Source organism: Engystomops pustulosus, chromosome 4, assembly GCF_040894005.1.
Source record: "Engystomops pustulosus chromosome 4, aEngPut4.maternal, whole genome shotgun sequence".
NCBI lineage: Eukaryota > Metazoa > Chordata > Amphibia > Anura > Leptodactylidae > Engystomops > Engystomops pustulosus.
Window position 1 is genome coordinate 206479999 of NC_092414.1, and position 24597 is coordinate 206504595.

At 42.5% G+C, this 24597-nt stretch overlaps 2 protein-coding genes across 2 annotated transcripts; one reads left to right on the forward strand and one right to left on the reverse strand.

Annotated features, from left to right (window-relative positions):
- Positions 1 to 49: 49 nt before the first annotated feature.
- GET3 (guided entry of tail-anchored proteins factor 3, ATPase) lies at positions 50 to 6716 on the reverse strand. The gene is made up of 7 exons (XM_072149669.1): positions 6482 to 6716; positions 5033 to 5180; positions 2401 to 2549; positions 2104 to 2254; positions 1917 to 2024; positions 593 to 790; positions 50 to 507 (listed from the first exon to the last, which is right to left on the reverse strand). The coding sequence occupies exons 1-7, from the start codon at positions 6622 to 6624 to the stop codon at positions 376 to 378; spliced, it is 1029 nt and encodes a 342-aa protein (XP_072005770.1). The 5' UTR covers positions 6625 to 6716; the 3' UTR covers positions 50 to 375.
- Positions 6717 to 7075: 359 nt separating this feature from the next.
- Positions 7076 to 10451, forward strand: TRIR (telomerase RNA component interacting RNase). The gene is made up of 3 exons (XM_072149670.1): positions 7076 to 7692; positions 8948 to 9028; positions 9906 to 10451. Exons 1-3 carry the CDS (start codon positions 7291 to 7293, stop codon positions 10011 to 10013), a joined length of 591 nt encoding a protein of 196 aa, XP_072005771.1. The 5' UTR covers positions 7076 to 7290; the 3' UTR covers positions 10014 to 10451.
- Positions 10452 to 24597: the final 14146 nt, after the last annotated feature.

The window sequence follows — 24597 nt, forward strand, 5'->3', positions numbered from 1 at the left end:
ACTACAGGTGACGTCTCCAGGGCTGGGAATGATGACACCACACAAGATATTTCTATATAAACAGAGTTTAATACTCATCCTGCCCCGAGCGCTACACAAGGTGATGGCAGAGAGGAGGCGGGCGGTCAGTGACTACAGTGCATGTCATGCTCCAGACAGTGGGGGACAATCTGAGATGAAGAGACAGGCAGAGGCCGAGACACCACAGAGACAGGGGGGAAGGGGGACAAGAGATGTACAAAGCGCTGGGGGCCCCAAACCCCGGAAAAATAAATAGACCCCTCCCAATAAGAAGAAGAGAAGGGGCAGGAGAGGGGTGGGTCAGTCATGGGGTGTAGTGTAGCAGCCTCTGCTGTGTTATCAGACAGGGTGACGTCACTTCCCGCTGGGTGGCTTGTACGGCTCCAGGAGGAGGTTAGAGAAAGTGTTGACGTTTTCTACTCCTCGGACCTCGTGCGGGAGAAGGGGAAGCTTGACAATGTGGAAGTCTTCATACAGGTCCTCCATCTAGGAGCAAGACAGACAGACCGGGAAATGTAGGACCTGGGGCAGCACCTGCCGAGTAACACCCCCTGCCATGTGCACTACCTACCTGGTCCAGATACTTGGACTGGATCTTGTGCCGGGCCTCACACATACGACATGGCTTCTCAGGGTCCGGAAATACCAGCTGGTTGACAATAATATTATGTGTGTCTATTTTACACTTGGCCAACTCCTGGATCAGCCGCTCCGTCTCATATAGAGAGAGGAACTCCGCAATACACACACAGATGAAGGTGGTCTGCTCCTATACACACAACATACACACGTCAGCAGCATTCCAACCTCCACCACAGGGGGCAGTATTATAGTAGTTATATTCCTGTACATAGGGGGTAGTATTATAGTAGTTATATCCCTGTACATAGGGGGCAGTATTATAGTAGTTATATTCCTGTACATAGGGGGCGGTATTATAGTAGTTATATTCCTGTACATAGGGGGCAGTATTATAGTAGTTATATTCCTGTACATAGGGGGCAGTATTATAGTAGTTATATTCTTGTACATAGGGGGCAGTATTATAGTGGTTCTATTCTTGTACATAGGGGGCAGTATTATAGTAGTTATATTCTAGTACACAGGGGGCAGTATTATAGTAGTTATATTCTTGTACATAGGGGGCAGTATTATAGTGGTTATATTCTTGTACATAGGGGGCAGTATTATAGTAGTTCTATTCTTGTACATAGGTGGCAGTATTATAGTAGTTATATATGTGTACATATGGGCAGTATTATAGTTGTTATATTCTTGTACATAGGTAGCAGTATTATAGTAGGTATATTCTTGTACATAGGGGGCAGTATTATAGTAGTTATATCCCTGTACATAGGGGGCAGTATTATAGTAGGTATATTCTTGTACATAGGGGGCAGTATTATAGTAGTTATATCCCTGTACATAGGGGGCAGTATTATAGTAGGTATATTCTTGTACATAGGGGGCAGTATTATAGTAGTTATATCCCTGTACATAGGGGGCAGTATTATAGTAGGTATATTCTTGTACATAGGGGGCAGTATTATAGTAGTTATATTCTTGTACATAGGGGGCAGTATTATAGTAGTTATATTCCTGTACATAGGGGGCCGTATTATAGTAGGTATATTCTTGTACATAGGGGGCAGTATTATAGTAGTTATATTCTTGTACATAGGAGGCAGTATTATAGTAGTTATATCCCTGTACATAGGGGGCAGTATTATAGTAGTTATATACTTGTACATAGGGGGCAGTATTATAGTAGTTATATTCTTGTACATAGGGGGCAGTATTATAGTAGTTATATTCCTGTACATAGGGGGCCGTATTATAGTAGTTATATTCTTGTACAGGGGGCAGTGATAGTTGACATTGGTCAGTCATCTCACCGGATCCTTGAACTGCTCGCTAACCGACCGAATGACAGGGAGAGTCTCTTCGAGCTTGGAAGCTAGCTGGTCAGCATTCATGTCCCCAAGACCCAACATATTACACATCTGAGGGCAGGAAGTAGAGTGATGCCGTTACTGGGGGGCACAGGACTGTTACCAGCAGATGAATAGAGAGAGGCTTTACCTGGGATATGAATGGACTGATCTGATTCTTGATCTGCATCAGTCTTCCCAATCCTCGCTCCACAATGGTTGGAAAATTGAGCAGCCGAAGTGTGTGCCCGGTGGGGGCGGTATCAAAGACCACCACTGAGAAATTCATCCCTTTCACCAGCCTGATGGAAAAAGGTAGAATCAGCTTATATTTTATACCTCTCTGCTTGCAGTCAGTGTATGGACACCTGATCACTTCAGCAGCTTCATGACTTGTTAGTAGAAGCAGTGCAGGTACAGGATGATATGGGATATACAGCGGCCTCACCTCATCACCTCTGCGTAGCTCATGGCTTCATCTATCCCAGGAAAAGCGCTCATGGCCTCCTGCATCATCTTCTTTCCCATACTCAGCATATTGTCCTCCTCAAAGATCTCATCCGGAAGCTCGGCCACCCCCAGACTGGGGTCAATCTCCTGCACAGCAGACACACAGCAGAAGTGCATGAGGTCAAGGCATTTACTTACACACATAAGGAGAGAGCTACAGGCGGCATTATTATTTACACAGAGGATGTGTTCTAGGCAGTAATACTGAGTACAGGCGGTATTATTTATACAGAGGATGTGTTCTAGGCAGTAATACTGAGTACAGGCGGCATTATTTATACAGAGGATGTGTTCTAGGCAGTAATACTGAGTACAGGCGGTATTATTTATACAGAGGATGTGTTCTAGGCAGTAATACTGAGTACAGGCGGCATTATTTATACAGAGGATGTGTTCTAGGCTGTAATACTAAGCACAGGCGGTATTATTTATACAGAGGATGTGTTCTAGGCTGTAATACTAAGCACAGGCGGCATTATTTATACAGAGGATGTGTTCTAGGCTGTAATACTAAGCACAGGCGGCATTATTTATACAGAGGATGTGTTCTAGGCAGTAATACTGAGCACAGGCGGTATTATTTATACAGAGGATGTGTTCTAGGCTGTAATACTAAGCACAGGCGGCATTATTTATACAGACGATGTCAACACAAAAACGCAGATAGATGTGTACAGATACAAAATGGCAAATTTTATTGAAAACAAAATATAAAACCAATTGAAAACCCAAACTGGGTACATATACAAAAAACTCCCCAAAAGAAAACCAGATGAATGACAAATCAATGTCAAAATTAATAGCTAATAGACATCTAGTAAAGTAGATCACCGAGTAAATACAAGTGAATATACAAACAAGTAAGGTTAAAAAAAAATTCAATATATTGATACATATACATATTGATACAAGGTGATATTACCCCACGGGTATCGCCCGGCTCGCGGGCTTCGTCAGGGCATTATTTTGAACCTTACTTGTTTGTATATTTACTTGCATTTACTCGGTGATCTACTTTACTAGATGTCTATTAGCTATTAATTTTGACATTGATTTGTCATTCTTCTGGTCTTCTTTTGGGGAGTTTTTTGTATATGTATCCAGTTTGGGTTTTTAATTGGTTTTAGATTTTGTTTCCAATAAAATTTGCCATTTTGTATCTGTACACATCTATCTGCGTTTTTGTGTTGACAGTATCGTTTTGATGTGTGGTACACCCACATTGTTACCCCATTTCCTATAAGCCTATTTATACAGAGGATGTGTTCTAGGCTGTAATACTGAGTACTAGCGGTATTATTTATACAGAGGATGTGTTCTAGGCTGTAATACGGAGAAGTGGCGGTATTATTTATATTGAGGATGTGTTCTAGGCTGTAATAATGAGTACTAGCGGTATTATTTATACAGAGGATGTGTTCTAGTCTGTAATACTAAGCACAGGCGGTATTATTTATACAGAGGATGTGTTCTAGGCAGTAATACTGAGTACTAGCAGTATTATTTATACAGAGGATGTGTTCTAGGCGGTAATACTGAGTACTAGCGGTATTATTTATACAGAGGATGTGTTCTAGGCTGTAATACGGAGAAGTGGCGGTATTATTTATATTGAGGATGTGTTCTAGGCTGTAATAATGAGTACTAGCGGTATTATTTATACAGAGGATGTGTTCTAGTCTGTAATACTAAGCACAGGCGGTATTATTTATACAGAGGATGTGTTCTAGGCAGTAATACTGAGTACTAGCAGTATTATTTATACAGAGGATGTGTTCTAGGCGGTAATACTGAGTACTAGCGGTATTATTTATACAGAGGATGTGTTCTAGGCTGTAATACGGAGAAGTGGCGGTATTATGTATATTGAGGATGTGTTCTAGGCTGTAATACTGAGTACTAGCAGTATTATTTATACAGAGGATGTGTTCTAGGCGGTAATACTGAGTACAGGCAGTATTATTTATACAGAGGATGTGTTCTAGGCAGTAATACTGAGTACTAGCTGTATTATTTATACAGAGGATGTGTTCTAGGCTGTAATACTGAGTACTAGCAGTATTATTTATACAGAGGATGTGTTCTAGGCGGTAATACTGAGTACTAGCAGTATTATTTATACAGAGGATGTGTTCTAGGCAGTAATACTGAGTACTAGCAGTATTATTTATACAGAGGATGTGTTCTTGGCTGTAATACTGAGTACTAGCAGTATTATTTATACAGAGGATGTGTTCTAGGCAGTAATACTGAGTACTAGCTGTATTATTTATACAGAGGATGTGTTCTTGGCTGTAATACTGAGTACTAGCGGTATTATTTATACAGAGGATGTGTTCTAGGCTGTAATAGTGAGTACTAGCGGTATTATTTATATTGAGGATGTGTTCTAGGCTGTAATACTGAGTACTAGCGGTATTATTTATACAGAGGATGTGTTCTAGGCGGTAATACGGAGAAGCGGTGGTAATATTTATATTGAGTATGGGGCTGAGAACCGCGACATGAGACATATAGAAACACTGATCTCGTCCTCCATTATGTTGTAGCCTGAGGGGGACACAACTCACCATGGCAAACAGGTTGTCATAGCCGCGCACTTTGGTGGGGACCTTGGAGAACTTCTGGTCAAAGGCGTCTGAGATGTTGTGAGCAGGGTCTGTGGAAATGATCAGTACACTCTCCCGAATCCGAGACAGCTGGACCGCCAGGCTGCAACTGCGGGGGACACACACTGCTCAGCCTCCAGTCATGTGCAGGCACTCGTCCCAATAGAAGGGAATATACAAAGCTGCTGACAGTGTTAGGCATTGTCCCTGGAGAGATGTGTAACCATAGCTTAAAGAAACCATCTACCATTTTTTATGTATTGTGAACCAAACATACCTTGAGAATGCTGTAGCTACATTCATGCAGAAACATATCTTGTTTAATCCCTGAATGGTTCTGCTCAAAAAACCAAATTATAAAATTCAGTACCTTGGGAAAGCTGGGTTGCATGCTGGCTGCCATACACAAACACATTACATGGAGCTTCCTGGACTGTCCAGAAGAACTAATCAAACTGAGCTGGATGACTCATACACAGCAGCTGGGGGATGGTGCAGCCATTGATTACTTCTGCCTGTCAGGGAAAACACAGTGATGACGTATTTTCGGCTTACGCTGGGCATGACAAGGCTGGAGCAGTGCAGAGCGGGAGACACCCCCGGGACAGCCACAGGAGCAACAGAACCTCATTATCATAATTGTAGCATTGTTTTTTCAGCAAAACCACTCATTTCAGGAATTAAACAAGATATGTTTCTGCATCAGTGTAGCTACAACATTCTCAAGGTTTGCTTCATAATGCATCACATCAAATGGTAGGTTTCCTTTGATGTAATCCCTGACAGGCAGAAGTAACCAATGGCTGCACCATCCCCCAGCTGCTGTGTACGAGTCATCCAGCTCAGGTTGATTAGTCTTGTCTGAACAGTGCAGACAGCTCTGTGTAATGGGTTTATGTACTGCAATCCAGCTTTCCCAAGTTCCTGAATGCCATAATAGTTTTTTAGTGTAGCTACAGCATTATCAAGGTATGTTTGCTTTATAATGCATCAAATCCAATGGTAGGTTTCCTTTAAACGTCTTCAGAATCTATCTGCACTTAGTAAAAAGTTGTAGGCGGCCTCTTGTTAACTACAATAGCAATCATTCAGAGAGGAAGAGAAGAGCCATAAAGCAGCTCAGCGCACAGAGCTCAGCAGTGTGAGGAATAGGACACAGCACACCCCCAGATACAGTCCTGCCTGTCACGTGACCCCTCTCTGTGTCAAGGATCTAAATTCTGTGATGTCAGACCCGCCCCCAGCAATATGAGGAGGAGTTATCCGTGTCACTGTATATGGATGCAATGCAGGAAGAGCTGCTGGGACTTGTAGTGCAGCAGCCTGGACGGATAATCTCCCCGCTATGTGCAGAATTGTATCACCCACACGCCCCTCTCAGAGGTGCACAGTGGTAGAGTCCGCCCCTACCTGCAGGTGGTCTTGCCCACCCCGCCCTTTCCTCCCACAAAGATCCACCGCAGGGAGCGCTGCTCTATCACATTGAGTAACGTAGGTTCCAGCGGCTCCACATCTGGAGCATCTTCAAACTCATCTTCCACCGGCGCAGCCATCTTCCCGTACAGTCACGTGACGGAGAGCAGCCAACCCTTTCCCCCTCCGTGGTCCCCAACAATCAGCCCGTCCAGCGCCTCCATTCACCAATCCTCGTAGCTGCTCGCCATCCATTGGCTGAAGGATATGTCAATCAATGTCATTGGCTGTCTGGGCGGAGCCAACGGGCTTCAGGATTGGATGAGCTATGTGCCTGTCACTGTCAAGCTGATGATTGGACAACATGTTTCATGTAAAGCACCGATTGCCTTTTCTGTGTGTCAATCATATGCAGTAAGGCGGATGATAGGGTAATAAGCCAACCAAAGAGCTTTCGTTTTATTACATCTGTAGTTGCTGCTGATTGGTTACCATCATCCTAAGCTGATAAAGGCCACTGGCTTCTGCGCTTTCGCTATCTCGGATTGGACAACGTGTCCACTTTGCCGACTCCTTATTGGTCAGTACGTTCCCATGCAAATTCTTAGCTCCCTCCTCCGTCGACTTCTTCGCCGAAGTAAAATTTGTCCGCCATTTTCTATCACCTGAAGAGACTTTCCCGCCATTTCTTTTGGACTTGGCGCCGTGACTCTAGGTCCGGTGTAACGGGCGGAGGAGGCGGGGCCGGCTGCCGTGAGCTGTGGTCGCGGTGTGCGTTTAGTTAAGTGACAAGTCATCGCTCCAAGATGGCGGAGGAGAGTCCGCGGCCTGATACTGAGGAAGACACGGAGGAGGAGGAAGGGGAGGAGGCCGCGGAGGCGCCGGTAAAGGTCCTACAGGAGAAGTGTGAAGATGAGGCCGCTCCCCCGGAGTCTCCGCCGGCCTCTCCCCCCAGGCGTCCCGCCGCGCCCCCGGCCTGTCCCGCCGCACCCCCGGCCAGGCAGCCCGCGCCCCCGGCCTGTCCCGCCGCACCCCCGGCCTACCACCTCTCCTCCCCCGCAGTCTCCGGGGTCAATCTCTTCGCCAATGACGGAAGCTTCATGGAGCTCTTCAAGAAAAAGATGGAGGCGACCGGGGGCGAGGAGCAGAGCAAGAGCCCCGAGGAGGAGAAGAAGCCCGAGCCCGACAAGAGGAGGCCCGTCAGCTTTGTAAGAGCCCTGCATGACGCACTACAAGTCCCAGCATGCCCGGGGGTAGTTCACACTGCACGGGATGCTGGGACTTGTAGTTTCACAACCAGATATAGGTGGATGATGAGGGGCAGGGCTGTAGGTGGCTGTGAGGTAGCAGCAGTCATATGTACATGGTGGGGATGGTAGAAAGGGGGTGACCACTATAGACTCTACTGCAGACCCCCCTAGACGGACAGATCTCTGGTGATCCCTGACAGTAGAATGTAACGACTCCATTACCCATTGATATACAAGGAACCAATGCGTGTCTGAGCCCACAGACGTTTCTCCTCTTGTGTGGAGAGGACTTCCGGATGTGATCAGTGGGGTTCAGTCTACACACGGCTCCTCATGTTATATAGTGGCCATGCCGGAGTACTACAGCTCTGCTGTATACAGATAGGTGATTGGTGATGGTCTGACTGCAGGGACCTCCAGCCACCCAGTCCCATTATCAATAATTGTGAGGTTGAGCATTTTCCTGCTGGTCCGTTCAGTACTGTTGGTGTCAGAAGTTGCTGAGCACAGCCCACTGATATTTGCAGTATCCTGTTGGTCTGTGAGGTCTCTGGCTCCAGTAGAATATTTCTATATTCCCTTCTTTCTGGCTGAGGAACAGTCAGGCATTTAGGCTTAGTTATCATTTACATGTCCAATGTGCACCACACCATGAAGTGTTTTTGCATTAGTAATGGTAAGGCCGCGGTCACACGTACCGCTAGGCGTCCGTCATAACGCAACGCTAGCGCACAGGGGGAGCTCTTTGGCCCGAACGCGCATGCGTTTCTCTGGAAACGCATGTGCATTCGGGCCGAGGACCTCCCCCTGTGCGCTAGCGTCGCGTTATGAACGGACACCTAGCGGTACGTGTGACCGTGGCCTAATAGTTAATGGCCAACCCTGGGTGGGTAAGTAGTGCTGCCAATTTGCTAGTTTCCCATAATTTCTAAACATTGTTTACATTGTTGCATAAATGATTACTTGTTTATATTTGTACTTTATATCCTGTGGGAGAAGCAGCCCCTCCTAATCCTGCTGATCTCCACAAGCTTTGTCCCCCACCCACCCCATCTCTAGGATCTGGTGAAGGAAGGGTGGCGCTGTCTGGAGGTGGGGAATGTCTTGTGCCTGTCTAACCCAGGCCTCCCTTATATTCTGTTATATAGAGGGACTCAGAGAGGCTGCCAGGGCTCGTATAACGGTTGCAGTCTTCTGTCCCTTCCACCCCCAGGTGGGCAAGCGTAGAGGAGGGGCAAAGCTGGCCCTGAAGACAGGCATTGTAACCAAGAAGCCAAAGACGGACGAAGAAGAGGTGAGAAATGTTTGTAATGTATTTACTAGACGTCCATGTCTGAGCCTCCTGGATGTGATGCAGAAAGCTATGGCCTGATTTCTGGTGAAGGTCTTGTATTCATACTGTCTGATCCAGGAAGGCTTAGTCATGTATATATCCTGTGTCCCTCTGCAGCTCCTTCTGTCCAACAGGAGCAGTAATGTTAGTAGAAGTGTTGTAGCTGTGCTGTGTGACACTCAGAGCCACTTCAACTGTTGCTACTGCTAAGTATTGTAAAGCACAGTGCCTGTACAGGATCTGCAGCCCTCACCATGGCCGAAAGTGCATGGGTATGATAAATGTATCCCAGTGTGTCTATTCACATTGTTGGGGTGTTAAGTTATACACCCCTTAAAGGAAATGTCCATTTATTGTTTGTGTAATTAATTTTCCGATATACTTTGAATTCCTCACTGTTTTCTAGATCTCTGCTTGCTGCTGTTCACTTCATGTGTATAAACACTGCTCCCTGTTCATGTGATGTCACACAGGTGAATGACTTGTTATATCCCTGGTCATATGATGCCACGCCCCTGTGTGACATCACATGACCGGGAATATAACGAGCCGCGTCCCTGTATGTCATCACACGGACCAGTTTATATCCACTAGAAGTAAACTCTGAAGCTTCCTATGGAATGACAGCAAGCGGAGAGCAAGAAAACCGTGAGCAAGAAGTATAATAATCCCTTTGTTTATATAACGCACACAGATTATGCAGCGCTGCACATAACTTGCCAAATCTTTTGGAAAATAAAAAAAGCTTTTCATTACATAAACGTCAATTATTTGCTGGGTGCCCGGGTTGGTAACCTCTGCCTGGTAGCTGAAATCTCTTTCTTCCTCCATTTTCCAGATCATGACTAATAAGGGTGGCGCTTGGGCACAGTACATGGCAGAGGTGAAAAAGTACAAAGCCCATCAGTGCAGTGATGATGACAAAACCCGACCGCTGGTCAAGTAATGCGGAGAATCATGGACTTGTGCTGTATGCTGCCCCAGCTCGGACTGATGGCGTATGTATTACCTGACCCTGCACACATAACTGCAAGCTCCTGTCGCTGCCCCATGGATTATATAATCCCTGGCCCTTATTGGACTCCTGTTATTATGAAGAGAAAGAAAGGACTTATCACGTTGTCCCTCGCACAGTGCCAGGGGTGAATGACCCCTCCCTAGTGTGTCCGATGCCCAGGTGATGAGGGCAACTCTGACCCAAACCTGTTTGCTGCTGCCATAAGGAGGATCTTGTCCTATGTGTATGTTTACTTTTTTTATTTTTTATTTTTTCCCCACCCATGGTTTTTTTTTTTAACTTTTCTTTTCCCCATGTGGGGTATTTTCCTACTTATGTTTTGTAAGATTTCCTGTGTTGTCCTATTAAACTGAAAGTTTGCCCTCATTACATTCCGAACTGAGTGAACGCGGGGGCGGCCTTCCCACATACCACAAAAGTTGGAGCAGACTATACAAGGTAATCTCTACAAGAGTGTTTGAAGAGTGTACAGCAGATAATGACGGCGGCGATCCTTGGTCCTTGTTCTGTCTGTCACCTCTGGACATCAGTCAGGAGAGAGTTGGAAGTCTCTGTTCATAACCTGAGAATACAAAGACTGCACATTGTATGTTCTGCTGTTATCATTGCATTGTCTAGACTCCCACACATCATGTAGCATCGTTGGAAAGGGATGAATAATACGGGGCGAATTTATCATACACCTGCCTTCAAATAAAAAAAGTCCATGCCCCCTTTTTCCGGCAGGTGCATCAAGAGGCATAGGTCTCTTGATGGGTGTGTCGAGCGACTCCGCCACTAGCAAGACTTCGCTAGGTCCAACTTGTTTTCAAGTTTTGCGTAACAACAACTGCAGTCAAAGTATGAGCAGATTGTAAATGGTGTCCTAACTACAGGCAGTATGTTATAGAGCAGCTGAGCAGATTGGTACGTGGTGTCCTAGCTACAGGCAGTATGTTATAGAGCAGCTGAGCAGATTGTACATGGAGTCCTAGCTACAGGCAGTATGTTATAGAGCAGCTGAGCAGATTGATACATGGTGTCCTAGCTACAGGCAGTATGTTATAGAGCAGCTGAGCAGATTGATACATGGTGTCCTAGCTACAGGCAGTATGTTATGGAGCAGCTGAGCAGATTGATACATGGTGTCCTAGCTACAGGCAGTATGTTATGGAGCAGCTGAGCAGATTGATACATGGTGTCCTAGCTACAGGCAGTATGTTATGGAGCAGCTGAGCAGATTGATACATGGTGTCCTAGCTACAGGCAGTATGTTATGGAGCAGCTGAGCAGATTGATACATGGTGTCCTAGCTACAGGCAGTATGTTATAGAGCAGCTGAGCAGATTGATACATGGTGTCTTAGCTACAGGCAGTATGTTATAGAGCAGCTGAGCAGATTGATATATAGTCCAGTAGGAGATTCGATATTCATTTCTTTTTTTTTTTTTCGTAAGATTGGCTCCCTGATTTGATGACTGTTCTTTCGGTAATTGTGGAAGGACTGCTGAGAGTAGGGATTAGGGCACACTCCTTTCAGAAGAGTATTTATACAGGCTACCAGATCTCTTGTTGGAAAGAGAAGCTGAGTAATACAATTCCATATATATGATGACATTACGGGGGGGGGGGGGGGGGGGGCTGCTGTGGGATCCAAACTTCTACCAATAAAGTTTAGTGAAGAATGCTCATAATGTAATCTGCTGAGAGCTTCAACTGTGTTCCTGTCAAACTTTATTTACAGTCACTTGGGTGCATAGGGGTGTTGTCCAATGGAAGAGGATGCTGTCAGCTGCTGTGACCATGCTGACAATGAGTGGTAGCATCCCTGGGATGGAGTGTAACCTTACATTTATGTATATTAGTGGCATTGGGGCTTTGAAAAATTCCAGTAATAATAAACCAGTACAGTGCAGCTCTGGAGTATAATACAGGATGTAACGCAGGATCAGTACAGGATAAGTAATGTCATGTATGTACACAGTGACTGCACCAGCAGCAGAATAGTGAGTGCAGCTCTGGAGTATAATACAGGATGTAACTCAGGATCAGTACAGGATAAGTAATGTCATGTATGTACACAGTGACTGCACCAGCAGCAGAATAGTGAGTGCAGCTCTGGAGTATAATACAGGATGTAACTCAGGATCAGTACATGATAAGTAATGTCATGTATGTACACAGTGACTGCACCAGCAGCAGAATAGTGAGTGCAGCTCTGGGGTATAATACAGGATGTAACTCAGGATCAGTACAGGATAAGTAATGTCATGTATGTACACAGTGACTGCACCAGCAGCAGAATAGTGAGTGCAGCTCTGGAGTATAATACAGGATGTAACTCAGGATCAGTACAGGATAAGTAATGTCATGTATGTACACAGTGACTGCACCAGCAGCAGAATAGTGAGTGCAGCTCTGGGGTATAATATAGGATGTAACTCAGGATCAGTACAGGACAAGTAATGTCATGTATGTACACAGTGACTGCACCAGCAGCAGAATAGTGAGTGCAGCTCTGGGGTATAATACAGGATGTAACTCAGGATCAGTACAGGATAAGTAATGTCATGTATGTACACAGTGACTGCACCAGCAGCAGAATAGTGAGTGCAGCTCTGGAGTATAATACAGGATGTAACTCAGGATCAGTACAGGATAAGTAATGTCATGTATGTACACAGTGACTGCACCACCAGCAGAATAGTGAGTGCAGCTCTGGGGTATAATACAGGATGTAACTCAGGATCAGTACAGGATAAGTAATGTCATGTATGTACACAGTGACTGCACCAGCAGCAGAATAGTGAGTGCAGCTCTGGAGTATAATACAGGATGTAACTCAGGATCAGTACAGGATAAGTAATGTCATGTATGTACACAGTGACTGCACCAGCAGCAGAATAGTGAGTGCAGCTCTGGGGTATAATATAGGATGTAACTCAGGATCAGTACAGGACAAGTAATGTCATGTATGTACACAGTGACTGCACCAGCAGCAGAATAGTGAGTGCAGCTCTGGAGTATAATACAGGATCTAACTCAGGATCAGTACAGGACAAGTAATGTCATGTATGTACACAGTGACTGCACCAGCAGCAGAATAGTGAGTGCAGCTCTGGGGTATAATACAGGATGTAACACAGGATCAGTACAGGATAAGTAATGTCATGTATGTACACAGTGACTCCACCAGCAGCAGAATAGTGAGTGCAGCTCTGGGGTATAATACAGGATGTAACTCAGGATCAGTACAGGATAAGTAATGTCATGTATGTACACAGTGACTGCACCAGCAGCAGAATAGTGAGTGCAGCTCTGGAGTATAATACAGGATGTAACTCAGGATCAGTACAGGATAAGTAATGTCATGTATGTACACAGTGACTGCACCAGCAGCAGAATAGTGAGTGCAGCTCTGGGGTATAATATAGGATGTAACTCAGGATCAGTACAGGACAAGTAATGTCATGTATGTACACAGTGACTGCACCAGCAGCAGAATAGTGAGTGCAGCTCTGGAGTATAATACAGGATGTAACACAGGATCAGTACAGGATAAGTAATGTCATGTATGTACACAGTGACTCCACCAGCAGCAGAATAGTGAGTGCAGCTCTGGGGTATAATACAGGATGTAACTCAGGATCAGTACAGGATAAGTAATGTCATGTATGTACACAGTGACTGCACCAGCAGCAGAATAGTGAGTGCAGCTCTGGAGTATAATACAGGATGTAACTCAGGATCAGTACAGGATAAGTAATGTCATGTATGTACACAGTGACTGCACCAGCAGCAGAATAGTGAGTGCAGCTCTGGGGTATAATATAGGATGTAACTCAGGATCAGTACAGGACAAGTAATGTCATGTATGTACACAGTGACTGCACCAGCAGCAGAATAGTGAGTGCAGCTCTGGAGTATAATACAGGATGTAACTCAGGATCAGTACAGGACAAGTAATGTCATGTATGTACACAGTGACTGCACCAGCAGCAGAATAGTGAGTGCAGCTCTGGGGTATAATACAGGATGTAACTCAGGATCAGTACAGGATAAGTAATGTCATGTATGTACACAGTGACTCCACCAGCAGCAGAATAGTGAGTGCAGCTCTGGGGTATAATACAGGATGTAACTCAGGATAAGTAATGTCATGTATGTACACAGTGCCTGCACCAGCAGCAGAATAGTGAGTGCAGCTCTGGAGTATAATACAGGATGTAACTCAGGATCAGTACAGGATAAGTAACGTCATGTATGTACACAGCGACTGCACCAGCAGCAGAATAGTGAGTGCAGCTCTGGAGTATAATACAGGATGTAACTCAGGATCATTACAGGATAAGTAATGTCATGTATGTACACAGTGCCTGCACCAGCAGCAGAATAGTGAGTGCAGCTCTGGGGTATAATACAGGATGTAACTCAGGATAAGTAATGTCATGTATGTACACAGTGCCTGCACCAGCAGCAGAATAGTGAGTGCAGCTCTGGGGTATAATACAGGATGTAACTCAGGATCAGTACAGGATAAGTAATGTCATGTATGTACACAGTGCCTGCACCAGCAGCAGAATAGTGAGTGCAGCTCTGGAGTATAATACAGGATGTAACTCAGGATAAGTAATGTCATGTATGTACACAGTGCCTGCACCAGCAGCAGAATAGTGAGTGCAGCTCTGGGGTATAATACAGGATGTATCTCAGGATCAGTACAGGATAAGTAATGTCATGTATGTACACAGTGCCTGCACCAGCAGCAGAATAGTGAGTGCAGCTCTGGAGTATAATACAGGATGTAACTCAGGATCATTACAGGATAAGTAATGTCATGTATGTACACAGTGCCTGCACCAGCAGCAGAATAGTGAGTGCAGCTCTGGGGTATAATACAGGATGTAACTCAGGATAAGTAATGTCATGTATGTACACAGTGCCTGCACCAGCAGCAGAATAGTGAGTGCAGCTCTGGGGTATAATACAGGATGTAACTCAGGATCAGTACAGGATAAGTAATGTCATGTATGTACACAGTGCCTGCACCAGCAGCAGAATAGTGAGTGCAGCTCTGGGGTATAATACAGGATGTAACTCAGGATCAGTACAGGATAAGTAATGTCATGTATGTACACAGTGCCTGCACCAGCAGCAGAATAGTGAGTGCAGCTCTGGGGTATAATACAGGATGTATCTCAGGATCAGTACAGGATAAGTAATGTCATGTATGTACACAGTGCCTGCACCAGCAGCAGAATAGTGAGTGCAGCTCTGGAGTATAATACAGGATGTAACTCAGGATCATTACAGGATAAGTAATGTCATGTATGTACACAGTGCCTGCACCAGCAGCAGAATAGTGAGTGCAGCTCTGGGGTATAATACAGGATGTAACTCAGGATAAGTAATGTCATGTATGTACACAGTGCCTGCACCAGCAGCAGAATAGTGAGTGCAGCTCTGGGGTATAATACAGGATGTAACTCAGGATCAGTACAGGATAAGTAATGTCATGTATGTACACAGTGCCTGCACCAGCAGCAGAATAGTGAGTGCAGCTCTGGGGTATAATACAGGATGTAACTCAGGATCAGTACAGGATAAGTAATGTCATGTATGTACACAGTGCCTGCACCAGCAGCAGAATAGTGAGTGCAGCTCTGGGGTATAATACAGGATGTAACTCAGGATCAGTACAGGATAAGTAATGTCATGTATGTACACAGTGCCTGCACCAGCAGCAGAATAGTGAGTGCAGCTCTGGGGTATAATACAGGATGTAACTCAGGATCAGTACAGGATAAGTAATGTCATGTATGTACACAGTGACTGCACCAGCAGAATAGTGAGTGCAGCTCTGGAGTATAATACAGGATGTAACTCAGGATAAGTAATGTCATGTATGTACACAGTGCCTGCACCAGCAGCAGAATAGTGAGTGCAGCTCTGGGGTATAATACAGGATGTAACTCAGGATCAGTACAGGATAAGTAATGTCATGTATGTACACAGTGCCTGCACCAGCAGCAGAATAGTGAGTGCAGCTCTGGAGTATAATACAGGATGTAACTCAGGATCAGTACAGGATAAGTAATGTCATGTATGTACACAGTGACTGCACCAGCAGCAGAATAGTGAATGCAGCTCTGGGATATAATACAGGATGTAACTCAGGATCAGTACAGGATAAGTAATGTCATGTATGTACACAGTGCCTGCACCAGCAGCAGAATAGTGAGTGCAGCTCTGGAGTATAATACAGGATGTAACTCAGGATCAGTACAGGATAAGTAATGTCATGTATGTACACAGTGACTCCACCAGCAGCAGAATAGTGAATGCAGCTCTGGGATATAATACAGGATGTAACTCAGGATCAGTACAGGATAAGTAATGTCATGTATGTACACAGTGACTGCACCAGCAGCAGAATAGTGAGTGCAGCTCTGGGGTATAATACAGGATGTAACTCAGGATCCGTACAGGATAAGTAATGTCATGTATGTACACAGTGACTGCGCCAGCAGCAGAATAGTGAGTGCAGCTCTGGGGTATAATACAGGATGTAACTCAGGATCAGTACAGGATAAGTAATGTCATGTATGTACACAGTGACTGCTCCAGCAGCAGAATAGTGAGTGCAGCTCTGGGGTATAATACAGGATGTAACTCAGGATCAGTACAGGATAAGTAATGTCATGTATGTACACAGTGCCTGCACCAGCAGCAGAATAGTGAGTGCAGCTCTGGGGTATAATACAGGATGTAACTCAGGATCAGTACAGGATAAGTAATGTCATGTATGTACACAGTGACTGCACCAGCAGCAGAATAGTGAGTGCAGCTCTGGGGTATAATACAGGATGTAACTCAGGATCAGTACAGGATAAGTAATGTCATGTATGTACACAGTGCCTGCACCAGCAGCAGAATAGTGAGTGCAGCTCTGGAGTATAATACAGGATGTAACTCAGGATCAGTACAGGATAAGTAATGTCATGTATGTACACAGTGACTGCGCCAGCAGCAGAATAGTGAGTGCAGCTCTGGGGTATAATACAGGATGTAACTCAGGATCAGTACAGGATAAGTAATGTCATGTATGTACACAGTGACTGCTCCAGCAGCAGAATAGTGAGTGCAGCTCTGGAGTATAATACAGGATGTAACTCAGGATCAGTACAGGATAAGTAATGTCATGTATGTACACAGTGACTCCACCAGCAGCAGAATAGTGAGTGCAGCTCTGGAGTATAATACAGGATGTAACTCAGGATCAGTACAGGATAAGTAATGTCATGTATGTACACAGTGACTGCACCAGCAGCAGAATAGTGAGTGCAGCTCTGGGGTATAATACAGGATGTAACTCAGGATCAGTACAGGATAAGTAATGTCATGTATGTACACAGTGACTGCACCAGCAGCAGAATAGTGAGTGCAGCTCTGGGGTATAATACAGGATGTAACTCAGGATCAGTACAGGATAAGTAATGTCAGGTATGTACACAGTGACTGCTCCAGCAGCAGAATAGTGAGTGCATTTCTGCGGTATAATACAGGATGTCACATATTATGTATGCAATTATATTATTTGTGACTGGGTCCATGCTTATATATAAATTTACCAAAGAGTCCTCACGGAGACCCACTGGTCGCTATTTAAACATAACTATTAATGTGCATGTATCATAAAAACTGGTTTATTAATGGCTATAGAGAGGGGTAAAAATCTACAGCAATGGTGGGAAAACTCATGTGTAGCTAGAACTTGTGCAGTATAATAGGTGATAATACTTTATTCTTATGGCAATAGTTTGATTAATAATATGAGAAAGAAATGATTTCCTTCACCACAACAGCGACACCTGAGAGATGGGGATCTGTCCCCAGGGACAGGAAACCTGAGCATAAAAATAACCTCTCGCTCCAAGCCTCAGTGTCTCCTGTCCTGACGGGAAACTGACAAGTAATCCATGGGTGATTAGGTTCATAAAGACAGGGACACATTATGCCCCACAGTAGGCTGTCCTTAGCCAACCACAACATCTGTTGTAGAAGTATTTGGGAATTGGACCACCAGGTTTCACAGGTCATACAGTAGATTCCTTTGTGCCAGTCCATTGTCTGAAGGGGACGAATGCGATCATAGCCTGTATACCAGGAGCTCTGTTATGGTCTTATCTTAAAAGAATGTGTATTGGGTGAAAGGCAAGCAATGAGTTCATTTTATGGTCTAGACCTTGAGGATTTCTCAAACCATGACAGCACCATGATAATTCCCACCTGGTGTTCTGGTTATCACAGGTTAAGGAAAAAAAAAAAAGATTGGTATATACTATATATTGACAAGTTAAGTAAAGGTCTCCTTTGGGTCTGTGTAAACCACTGAGGCTTGGAGAGAGGCCTCTTCCCCCCCCCCCCTCTGTTTGTGATGTCATGGTTCGAGGAAACATCATTACCGGTAAGTAATTCCTGATTTTCTGACACTAGAGGTCACTGTTCCTATTCATACAGGAAGAGTAATGCACTATAGGACCAATTGATAAACGACAATGTATCAATTGGCTCTGACCTCTAGTGTCAGAATATAATTTCCTCCTCCTACTCTTCACCAGAAAACTGGTGCAAACACTTTAATAAACGTGGGTCAATGGGTTTTTATTGTGGCCTGATCCTAAAGCAATGCACAGATCTTCAGTGTGACACTGTATTCAGGTGGTCTCATGGGAGGAGAGCAGAGCAGCATCCACTGGCTTCATGCACAATGGACACGAGTTCTCTATACACTCAATGTAATAGATGTGCAGACAAGGCAGGAAACGGACTGTATCCCCAATGACAAAATCCAGCATACAGATGACACACCTGCAGAGACCTAACTGCACCCATCATCACATGTATTATATTAGTATCCCCAAGGCTGTAGCATAGCAGTTCTTATAAATAGGGGGCAGTATTATAGTAGTTATATTCCTGTACATAGGGGCAGTATTATAGTAGTTATATTCCTGTACATAGGGGTAGTATTATAGTAGTTATATTCTTGTACATAGGAGGCAGTATTATAGTAGTTATATTCTTGTACATAGGGGCAGTATTATAGTAGTTATATTCCTTTACATAGTGGGCAGTATTATAGTAGTTATATTCCTGTACATAGGGGACAGTATTATAGCAGTTATATTCTTGTATATAGGGGGCAGTATTATAGTAGTTATATTCTTGTACATAGGTGGCAGTATTATAGTAGTTATATTCTTGTACATAGGGGCAGTATTATAGTAGTTATATTCCTGTACATAGAAGGCAGTATTATAGTAGTTATATTCCTGTACATAGGGGCAGTATTATAGTAGTTATATTCTTGTACATAGGGGCAGTATTATAGTAGTTATATTCCTGTACATAGGGGGCAGTATTATAGTAGTTATATTCCTGTACATAGGGGGCAGTATTATAGTAGTTATATTCTTGTACATAGGGGGCAGTATTATAGTAGTTATATTCCTGTACATAGGGGGCAGTATTATAGTAGTTATATTCTTGTACATAGGGGGCAGTATTATAGTAGTTATATTCTTGTACATAGGGGGCAGTATTATAGTAGTTATATTCTTGTACATAGGGGGCAGTATTATAGTAGTTATATTCTTGTACATAGGGGGCAGTATTATAGTAGTTATATTCCTGTACATAGGGGGCAGTATTATAGTAGTTATATTCCTGTACATAGGGGGCAGTATTATAGTAGTTATATTCCTTTACATGGGGGCAGTATTATAGTAGTTATATTCTTGTACATAGGGGGCAGTATTATAGTAGTCATATTCCTGTACATAGGGCGCAGTATTATAGTAGTTATATTCCTGTACATAGGGGGCAGTATTATAGTAGTTATATTCCTGTACATAGAGGGCAGTATTATAGTAGTTATATTCTTGTACATAGGGGGCAGTATTATAGTAGTTATATTCTTGTACACAGGGGGCAGTATTATAGTAGTTATATTCTTGTACATAGGGGGCAGTATTATAGTAGTTATATTCTTGTACATAGGGGGCAGTATTATAGTAGTTATATTCTTGTACATAGAGGGCAGTATTATAGTAGTTATATTCCTGTACATAGGGCGCAGTATTATAGTAGTTATATCCCTTTACGTAGGGGGCGGTATTATAGTAGTTATATTCTTGTACATAGAGGGCAGTATTATAGTAGTTATTTTCCTGTACATAAGGGACAGTATTATAGTAGTTATATTCTTGTACATAGGGAGCAGTATTATAGTAGTTATATTCCTGTACATAGGGGGCAGTATTATAGTAGTTATATTCCTGTATATAGGGGGCAGTATTATAGTAGTTATATTCTTGTATATAGGGGGCAGTATTATAGTGGTTATATTCTTGTATATAGGGGGCAGTATTATAGTGGTTATATTCTTGTACATAGGGGGCAGTATTATAGTAGTTATATTCCTGTACATAGGGGCAGTATTATAGTAGTTATATTCTTGTATATAGGGGGCAGTATTATAGTAGTTATATTCTTGTATATAGGGGGCAGTATTATAGTGGTTATATTCTTGTACATAGGGGGCAGTATTATAGTAGTTATATTCCTGTACATATGGGCAGTATTATAGTAGTTATATTCCTGTACATAGGGGGCAGTATTATAGTAGTTATATTCCTGTACATAGGGGGCAGTATTATAGTAGTTATATTCCTGTACATAGGGGGCAGTATTATAGTAGTTATATTCTTGTACATAGGGGCAGTATTATAGTAGTTAGATTCCTGTACATAGGGGCAGTATTATAGTAGTTATATTCTTGTATATAGGGGGCAGTATTATAGTAGTTATATTCTTGTATATAGGGGGCAGTATTATAGTGGTTATATTCTTGTACATAGGGGGCAGTATTATAGTAGTTATATTCCTGTACATAGGGGGCGGTATTATAGTAGTTATATTCCTGTACATAGAAGGCAGTATTATAGTAGTTATATTCCTGTACATAGGGGCAGTATTATAGTAGTTATATTCTTGTACATAGGGGCAGTATTATAGTAGTTATATTCTTGTACATAGGGGGCAGTATTATAGTAGTTATATCCCTGTACATAGGGGACAGTATTATAGTAGTTATATTCCTTTACATGGGGGCAGTATTATAGTAGTTATATTCTTGTACATAGGGGGCAGTATTATAGTAGTTATATTCTTGTACATAGGAGGTAGTATTATAGTAGTTATATTCTTGTACATAGGAGGTAGTATTATAGTAGTTATATTCCTGTACATAGGGGGCAGTATTATAGTAATTATATTCTTGTACACAGGGGGCAGTATTATAGTAGTTATATTCTTTTACATAGGAGGCAGTATTATAGTAGTTATATTCCTGTACATAGGGGCAGTATTATAGTAGTTATATTCTTGTACATAGGGGGCAGTATTATAGTAGTTATTTTCCTGTACATAAGGGACAGTATTATAGTAGTTATATTCTTGTACATAGGGAGCAGTATTATAGTAGTTATATTCCTGTACATAGGGAGCAGTATTATAGTAGTTATATTCTTGTACATAGGGGGCAGTATTATAGTAGTTATAGTCTTGTATATAGGGGGGAGTATTATAGTAGTTCTATTCTTATACATAGGGGGCAGTATTATAGTAGTTATATTCCTGTACGTAGGTGGCAGTATTATAGTAGTTATATTCCTGTACATAGGGGGCAGTATTATAGTAGTTATATTCCTGTACATAGGGGCAGTATTATAGTAATTATATTCTTGGACATAGGAGGCAGTATTATAGTAGTTATATTCTTGTACATCGGGGGCAGTATTATAGTAGTTATATTCTTGTACATAGGGGCAGTATTATAGTAGTTATATTCCTTTACATAGGGGGCAGTATTATAGTAGTTATAGTCTTGTACATAGGGGGCAGTATTATAGTAGTTATTTTCCTGTACATAAGGGACAGTATTATAGTAGTTATATTCTTGTACATAGGGAGCAGTTTTATAGTAGTTATATTCCTGTACATAGGGAGCAGTATTATAGTAGTTATATTCTTGTACATAGGGGGCAGTATTATAGTAGTTATATTCTTGTATATAGGGGCAGTATTATAGTAGTTATATTCTTGTACATAGGGGGCAGTATTATAGTAGTTATATTCCTGTACATAGGGGGCAGTATAATAGTAGTTATATTCTTGTACATGGGGGGCAGTATTATAGTAGTATATTCTTGTACATAGGGGGCAGTATTATAGTAGTTATATTCTTGTATATAGGGGCAGTATTATAGTAGTTATATTCTTGTATATAGGGGCAGTATTATAGTAGTTATATTCTTGTATATAGGGGCAGTATTATAGTAGTTATATTCTTGTATATAGGGGCAGTATTATAGTAGTTATAGTCTTGTATATAGGGGGCAGTATGATAGTAGTTATATTCCTGTACATAGGAGGCAGTATTATAGTAGTTATATTCCTGTACATAGGGGGCAGTATTATAGTAGTTATATTCTTGTACATAGAGGGCGGTATTATAGTAGTTATATTCCTGTACATAGGGGCAGTATTATAGTAGTTATATTCCTGTACAAAGGGGGCAGTATTATAGTAGTTATATTCTTGTACATAGGGGGCAGTATTATAGTAGTTATATTCTTGTACATAGGGGGCAGTATTATAGTAGTTATATTCTTGTATATAGGGGCAGTATTATAGTAGTTATAGTCTTGTATATAGGGGGCAGTATTATAGTAGTTATATTCTTGTACATAGGGGGCAGTATTATAGTAGTTATATTCCTGTACATAGGGGGCAGTATTATAGGAGTTATATTCCTGTACATAGGGGGCAGTATTATAGTAGTTATATTCTTGTACATAGGGGGCAGTATTATAGTAGTTATATTCTTGTATATAGGGGCAGTATTATAGTAGTTATATTCTTGTACATAGGGGGCAGTATTATAGTAGTTATATTCTTGTATATAGGGGCAGTATTATAGTAGTTATAGTCTTGTATATAGGGGGCAGTATTATAGTAGTTATATTCTTGTACATAGGGGGCAGTATTATAGTAGTTATATTCCTGTACATAGGGGGCAGTATTATAGGAGTTATATTCCTGTACATAGGGGGCAGTATTATAGTAGTTATATTCTTGTATATAGGGGCAGTATTATAGTAGTTATAGTCTTGTATATAGGGGGCAGTATGTAAGTATCACTTGCTCTTCTGGTTTCTTCTCAGAAGGTTCAGTCTAAGGGTTGTTTCTTCCTTAAAGAAATCCTCACCTGTAATTTGGTCAGCTTTAATGGTGATGACAAGCGTTTTTGGGCCGTATTTAAGCAGTCTGTCAAAACCACATGCGTTTTTTTACCAGTTTGAATTAAGATAATTGGTCAAACCTGTCAAAAACGGATGCGTTTTTTGACGTAGTCCTTAAAAACGGCCCAAAAACTTGTTCAAAATGACACGTATGTCATCACCCTTACACAGAGCAGGTCTGGCTGGGTGTGGGGTGATATAGAGGAATGTGTTCTTGCTCTTGACAGTAAAAACATAAAAAAAGAAACCTGCCACAATAAGTAAAACCAATTAATTATATAAAACACGTAAATTAGTCTGAATTAAAAACTAAAGTAGTTAATTCTCAAAGTATAATAGTCTGCACAGAGATTGGCGCTGCCTTCCTGGCTTTGTTCTTTCCATGACAGCACTTATGGCGGCCAGAAGCTGCTGATTGGTTGTGGTCCTGAGCATCTGACCCCCCACTGATCTGATATGTCTTTTATGGATGGATCGTCATTATCTCTAAGCTGAAAACACCCTTTAAGCACTCTGAATACATTGACTGGAACAAAATAAAAACTACAAGAACCACTGTTGCGTGTAACGGACTGGTAGGAATGTGGGTGAAGTAGTGACCATGTCACCTGTAAAGGTATTTGTGTGGATGCTATTTATATGTCATCTATCTACAGAGGATGAAATGAGTTGAACTATTAACCCATCGATTTGTACAGCTGCTATTGACATAAAATTCTCACCGGATGTTGGTAACAACCTGTCCAATTCTTAATGGCAAATACATCCGACCATAGATGTCCATTAGTTCTGCAATAATAAGAAATGACACAGGGAAAATGTACTGGACATGTGAAGAAGGAGAGGTGCAAAAAGCCATGGAAAGTCATGGCACCAGCTGAGATCTGTCAGTGATTAGGAAGCAATCCTGACGCTGAGTGATTGTGTCATCTCATGGCCCATGAAAAGGCATCTCACTACCAAGGTGACACACAAGATACTTCTCATTATTGTAGAAGTCAGTGAGATGTCTCCAGACCCTATAAATCTTTGTGAAAACATACAAATAGCATTGATTACAGAAGAATTTCTAAACTACTGAAGGATCCAGTGAGGAGCGCTGAGGCCTTCCCCAGGAGTGGAGAGCACATCATTTCTCTATAAACCAACCAGGACCAGGTGATCCC